Source organism: Dromaius novaehollandiae, unplaced genomic scaffold (genome assembly GCF_036370855.1).
Source record: "Dromaius novaehollandiae isolate bDroNov1 unplaced genomic scaffold, bDroNov1.hap1 HAP1_SCAFFOLD_84, whole genome shotgun sequence".
Classification (NCBI taxonomy): domain Eukaryota; kingdom Metazoa; phylum Chordata; class Aves; order Casuariiformes; family Dromaiidae; genus Dromaius; species Dromaius novaehollandiae.
The window spans coordinates 328,609-334,952 of record NW_026991408.1 but is presented as its reverse complement, the minus strand read 5'-3'; the positions used below and the strand labels follow the sequence as shown (position 1 = coordinate 334,952).

General features: G+C 46.3%; 1 protein-coding gene across 1 annotated transcript; it reads left to right on the top strand.

Annotated features, from left to right (window-relative positions):
• Positions 1 to 84: 84 nt before the first annotated feature.
• LOC112991650 (UDP-N-acetylglucosamine--dolichyl-phosphate N-acetylglucosaminephosphotransferase) lies at positions 85 to 5,935 on the top strand. The gene is made up of 9 exons (XM_026114296.2): positions 85 to 359; positions 440 to 560; positions 643 to 856; positions 1,471 to 1,617; positions 1,750 to 1,834; positions 2,697 to 2,885; positions 3,525 to 3,612; positions 3,963 to 4,118; positions 5,340 to 5,935. Exons 1-9 carry the CDS (start codon positions 205 to 207, stop codon positions 5,403 to 5,405), a joined length of 1,221 nt encoding a protein of 406 aa, XP_025970081.2. The 5' UTR covers positions 85 to 204; the 3' UTR covers positions 5,406 to 5,935.
• The last annotated feature ends 409 nt before the right edge of the window (positions 5,936 to 6,344 follow it).

Genomic DNA, 6,344 nt, shown 5'->3' with positions numbered 1-6,344 from the left:
CCGAGCAGAGCCCCGCGCCGCTCCCGGCTCTTGCCAGGGCCAAACATGGCGGCCGCAGCCCGCCCCTCACTGCCAGACGAGAGAGGCGCGGGCGCCCGGTGTCTCCTTTTATAGCGTCCGGCTGGAAACGCGCGGCCGAGGGCGCCGGCGGACGGCGCGGCCCCGCTCCGCGCCCTCGGCAGGGGCAGCGCCCGCGCTGCGGCCATGGCCGGCTCGCCCGCCATGCCGCTCCTCATCAACCTCGGCGGGTCGCTGCTGGGCTTCGTGGCCACGCTCACGCTGATCCCGGCCTGCAAGGACCGCTTCCTCGCCGCCAGGCTCTTCGGCGAAGACCTCAACAAGGCCTGCCGGCAGCCCATGTGAGTAGCGGTGCCCGCCGGGCCGCGCCGCGCCGCGCCGGGCCGGGCCGCGCTGACTCCCCGTCCCCCCTTCCTTCCAGCCCCGAGGCGCAGGGCGTGATCAGCGGCGTCGTGTTCCTGATCGTCCTCTTCTGCTTCATCCCCGTGCCCTTCCTGAGGTACTTCGTGGAGGAGCAGTGCGCGGCCTTCCCGCACGATGAGGTGAGGTGTCCCGGCCCCGGGAGCGCCGCGGGCGTGGGCGAGGCGCAGCCCCGGTGATCGGGTCCTGCTCTCTGTCCTGCAGTTCGTGGAGCTCATCGGCTCGCTCCTCGCCATCTGCTGCATGATTTTCCTGGGCTTTGCTGATGACGTTCTGAACTTGCGCTGGCGCCACAAGCTGCTTCTTCCCACCATGGCTTCCCTCCCGCTGCTCATGGTTTACTTCACCAACTTTGGGAACACAACCATTGTGGTGCCTAAGCCCTTCCGGGTGCTGCTGGGGATGCACTTGGACCTGGGTAAGTTAAGAGCTGCTGGAAGACAGTAAGTGACAGGTGGAAGCGGTCACCTGAAACTGGGACACGTAGCAGATAGCAATTTTCACACTGCAGAAGAAACTCAGGAAAGATCTTCTTAAGCACCCACTAAGAAGGCATAACGACACCAACTAAACCCTGGGCTAGAAAGTGCCCAGCTATCTGCATAGAAACCCAGCACGCACTGACCTATGCCTAGACAGGCACCAAACATTTTTTGCAGAATCCTGGGGTATGGCATCTGATGGGGTATATGGCATATGGGGTATGGGCACCGGAGTGCCACGTCCATCTGGTACCTAGATGCCAATACCAAAACGATCAAAGCACAGAAAGAGTGCTGTAGCCATTTGCTATTTTGCAGCTCTTGGTACACATACTCGCTTTGCAGCAGTAGCCATGCTGTACGTGTGCGTACACATGATATCAGATTCATAGGAGAGGGAGTTATTTGTTAATAAGCTACCGATTTTGAAATTTGCTGAGATTGCTGGGTAGTAGACTGTTGTACAAGGGTAGCACTTTACTTCAGTACACTGCATCACAGCCTGCTTCAAATGTGAATACTAAAGCACTTGCATCACTCTGATCTGCAGGTATCTTCTACTACGTGTACATGGGCCTGTTAGCCGTGTTCTGCACTAACGCCATCAACATTCTCGCTGGAATTAATGGGATTGAAGCAGGACAATCTCTGGTGATTGCCGCTTCCATTATCACATTCAACATTGTAGAGTTAAACGGTAAGGAGGAAAACATATTTTTGAGGTATAAAGAGCAAAAGGAGTTAGAATCCTAGATTTCAGTATCTGGTATTACTAAAAGTGAACTGATCCTGACTTACCACAAACTCATTTTGTTTCTTTCTTCTACAGGGGACTATCGAGATGATCACATTTTTTCTCTTTACTTCATGATTCCCTTTTTCTTTACCACACTGGGCCTGTTTTACCACAACTGGTAAGAGGATGGACATTCAGAGAAGTGTCCTCTGTCTTTACTTTCTCCCTTTTCAAACAAATAAAGAAGGAATTCCATGCAGGTGGAATACTGGAGCATAGCAAGATTCTTGCCAGAACCAAGAATGCAAAACACTGATCCATTGACAGCTTTTGTTTCTACTTAAACAATTCAGGTCACACTGGTTCGCTAAACTGCACGCAGTACTCTGCCTTGGATGCCCCACTACACATATTTACACATTGTTTTCTCTGCAAGTCAGGCTGTGGGTTCCAGTCCCACAGTTTCTACCATACATACCTGCAACAGTTGTTTTTGCTGTGTTCTTCAGGGCAGAACTGAGATTTGCAGGCAACAGTCTTGCTGTTCTAGGATCTGCATGACCAAAAAGATGACGAGGGGTCAGTATTCGAAAAAACCTCTGCTCAGAGCATTTCAGTTTTAAACTCATGGACCAACTGCAACATTGCAGGTGCAGCTCTTGTATCGTGCTCTAGGCTATTGCGTGCACGAGTGGTAATACTTGACCAGGGATATTGCTGTTGCTTATGTAGCATGAAGGTATGTCAGCTCAGGAAGTTTCTCTGTGGTTCTGGGATGTGGTATGCTGGCTGGCTGCTTCATCCATTTTCCACAAAAGAACTATGCTAGCAGCAATTACATTAGTATAGTGTGAAATCATTATTACACTTCTGTTTAGCAGAGAATTAATTGTCTACATTACCTGAAACCAAGCCAAGTGGGGCTGCAGTTCCCTCTTGACCCCTAACCTGCCACATGGAAATGCGTGCACTGATTATAGTCATTCTTATGGCAACAGTGATCTTGACAGACCTTTGCTCTTTTGGCTTGTGGATTGCAGGTACCCATCCCGAGTCTTTGTTGGGGACACCTTCTGCTACTTTGCTGGCATGACCTTCGCCGTGGTGGGGATCTTGGGACACTTCAGTAAAACAATGCTGCTTTTTTTCATCCCACAAGTGCTCAACTTCCTCTACTCATTGCCTCAACTCTTCCACATCATTCCTTGTCCCCGACACCGGCTTCCCAGGTAATGTACATGACTCACCTGTAATGTTACCAGAGATGGGTGCTTTTTATCTCCAGCACCAACTAAGAAACAAGAACCATGGTGGGTACATGTTCTTTTTTAAAACCTATCAAAATAGACTGTATAGTTAAAAAGTAGCTGCCTCTCTCCGCCAATTATGGTTGAGTCCTACAAAGTCATACAGGTTTCTCAAGGAAATTAATAATTTCTTTTCTAGGTATAGAAGACTGATCTTTAACAATGTTAGACTTGATTTATTCCCAGCTACAAAATTGAGAGAAATTGATACAGGCCACTGTCAATGTTACTAGAGTACGATCTGCTAAGATTTCATAGTAGTAGGCATTCTGTAGTACTGTACCATATCAGTGATTGTCTCTGCACAGTTGCTTTTTATTTTTAAAACCATACAACTGTATGCAAACATTTGGAGGAAGTGGGGGGGGGGGGGGGGGAAGGAATCTTCTCTCAGTTTTGCCTGATCTGAGGGACCAGGTATCAGCAGGTGCTGTTCTGTATATCAGATTATTTCTGCTTTTTCCCCTACTTGATTTCTGAACTACCCAGGTAGAAATCTCTATCTGGTTACACAGGGACCATTCTGTCTCCTTGCTCCTAAAATTGTAATGTTTCTTTTAGGATCAATCCTAGTACAGGGAAGTTGGAGATGAGCTACTCCAAATTCAAAACTAAGAGCCTCTCAGCCCTGGGAACATACATTCTGAAGGTAATATGAGAAAGACTAGCGAAATCCAGACATGTTTTGAGGCAGTGATCAAATGGAAGAGGAACAGTATGGGAGGGAAGGCAGAACTTCTGGGTACAGTGGTTAATTCCTAGCTCAAATCAAAAAGAAAACAGTCTGGTTAGTCCTGTCACTGTCCCTCATGGACACTCAGTCACATTAATAACCGTACCCTAGTAGTGGTCCCAGGACCCTCATAGGCCTATCCCATCTTTTCAGTAAAAGCATGAGTCAAACCACTGGCATGGTACAGCAAAAGGAGTCTTGGGCAAAACCAGCTGGTGAGCAGCAAACGTACCTGGTGAAATAGCATGCAATATTTCTTTCCCCAGGCAGTAAAGATCTTGCACATAGTAGATGTGAGGAGTGGAATGGATGAAGATGGCGAATACACCGAGTGCAATAATATGACACTTATTAACTTTGTTATAAAGCTGACTGGACCTACCCACGAGCGAATTCTCACTCTCCTGTTGCTACTCATCCAGGTCAGAAAAGTGGTCTCTCAGGTAGAAGGATGTACTCTGCAATAGAAACAGATCCAAGTCAGTCTCAAGAGCATTATGGAGAATGGGGGGGGGATAAAAGGTCATACTTTCACACAAGCAGAAAATGAGCTGTGGAACTTGAGGAGAATCGGAGGTTTACATAGCTGAAAGAGGAAATAAACCTTTCTCCCCCAGACTCTGTTCATTGAGAGCTAATAAATACAAAGTCACAATGATAGCTTGAAGATCCCCAAAAGCACAAGTCTCCAGATGATGGAAAAACAGTAGGAAAAGTATCACTATGTGCTTTCCTTGTCAGTCTGACCTAATACAGCCTTTTCCATGTTTCTGTTTTTTAAGTCATACCAAATAACACAGTACCAGTATTAGGTCCAGCCACTGGCCTTGCATAGGTTTGGTGTGCGTCTTAGTGATATATGGAGTCTGAGCGGGATGTAGTAGCTTTCTGAAGCAACGTAGAGTACCAAGGTAACATACCTCACAGATACTGCTCTCTGCTACCTCTATTCAGCATGTGAACTCCCTTGCCCAATATTATAGGCGCTCTATTTTTAAAGAGGCCTGTATTGCTTAGTTGCCCATAATAAAGTTATTTTTTCATGCATCATATCTGAGACACTCTCATCAGGAAAGAGAAGAGACACTTAACCGAATTCCCATTCAGGAGGAAGACTTCCAACGAACAAGCCCGGAGATGGAACAGGGCTTAGGCAGACTACATCAGGGATGGGAGAGGATAGGAAGTACACACAGCTTCATCTTGATCCCAGTCACATCAGAGAAGTTTTGATAGTGACTTTTTGAAAGGATGCTGAGTTACAGCTTTGCGATGAGGCATTTCCCATTACAAACAATAGAGTTTACACTAAAATACAGGTTTGTTAAAAAGGAAAGCATTATTCCCAACTGTTCACCTCCTCTGCATATTCTGATAATGTAAACGTGCACAGGCACATACAAAATCCCCCACGGATAGTTATGATTCTGATACAGAGAACTGAGAACTTTGGCCAGACTTCTGTTTTTCCTTGTGCTACACCTAAATATTTTAATATTGTCGTATAGCGAAATAAACCATGTCTGACAGCATAGCACAGCAGTCTATCTGGAAAAGCATAATCTGTCAGCCTGTAAATATCTAACACTGTAAGGTTTCAGCCGTCTTTCTTTCTTTTTTTTTTTTTTTTTTTTTAAACCTAGGTCCTGGGCAGCATAATTGCATTTTCAATCCGATACCAGCTAGTGCGCTTGTTCTATGATGTCTGACTGGGCTGCCAGGAGCAGGGGAAAGATTTGCACCTTCCAGTCGATCTCTTGCTTTCTCCGATTGCTGACCAAATGTTTAGAGTGATCTTATTCCGGCCCTGTGAGAATCTCAGGACGCCTTTTAAGGTGCAAGCAATTACCCTGTGCCGGCCAGTCTTGAACTGTGATCTTGTGTTTGTGTACAAGAAGGTGTCCGTCTGATTCTGCTGACAGAAGAGATTCAATGCTACTTGAACGTCATTGTTATTGGGAATACCTTCCATAGGGGAAATGTGACCCAGATCATCTACTCAGAGTGCTTAGGGAAAGTGGGAGAGATAAAAGCTCTATATACAAATAAGCATGTTACTATTCCCTGAAAGATAAAACAGCAACTTCAATTTCTGTGCGACTCTGTATAGCAGAACAAGTAAACCAGAATCCCCTCTTGGCTATGCCAGTCCTATCTTTCATCCATGAACATAGAATAACATGCTATAAATCATACCCAGAACTCAGAGCACTCTAATAATAAAATACCTTGTGATACAGTTCTCCTTTCAGTGCTTTGCCACAGGAAGAATACTGACATACAGTGAAATTAGTGTGATACATCCCTGTGGCCTTTTGCCCTGCTGGGGGCTGTTAATTTCTACAGTAGACTGCCTCCCTTTTCACAGCAACTGGGAATATTCCCACTGAAGGGCTTTACCTTCTGAATGGCTTTATCATCCGTCTTCCTTCCTGGAATAGAACACTTCTAAGGCTAGCAGAGTAAGGGTCACCATGTCCTTTCACAGCACAGGACATCAATAAAAGCCTTATGTTAATCTGGGAATGAGACGCTGCAGGCTGCAGTTTAATTTTTCTTATCCACATAATTATTCATACAGAATTTTCCGGCATCATAGTTCACCACAGAATTGCTACCTACCTGACAGAATAGCACGCATGAGCATC

Coding starts and splice junctions, on each gene's coding strand:
- LOC112991650 (XM_026114296.2), top strand. CDS start 205: ATGGCCGGCTCGCCCGCCATGCCGCTCCTCATCAACCTCGGCGGGTCG. Junction 561..642: donor CGGCCTTCCCGCACGATGAG/GTGAGGTGTCCC, acceptor TCTGTCCTGCAG/TTCGTGGAGCTCATCGGCTC. Junction 1,618..1,749: donor CAACATTGTAGAGTTAAACG/GTAAGGAGGAAA, acceptor TTTCTTCTACAG/GGGACTATCGAGATGATCAC.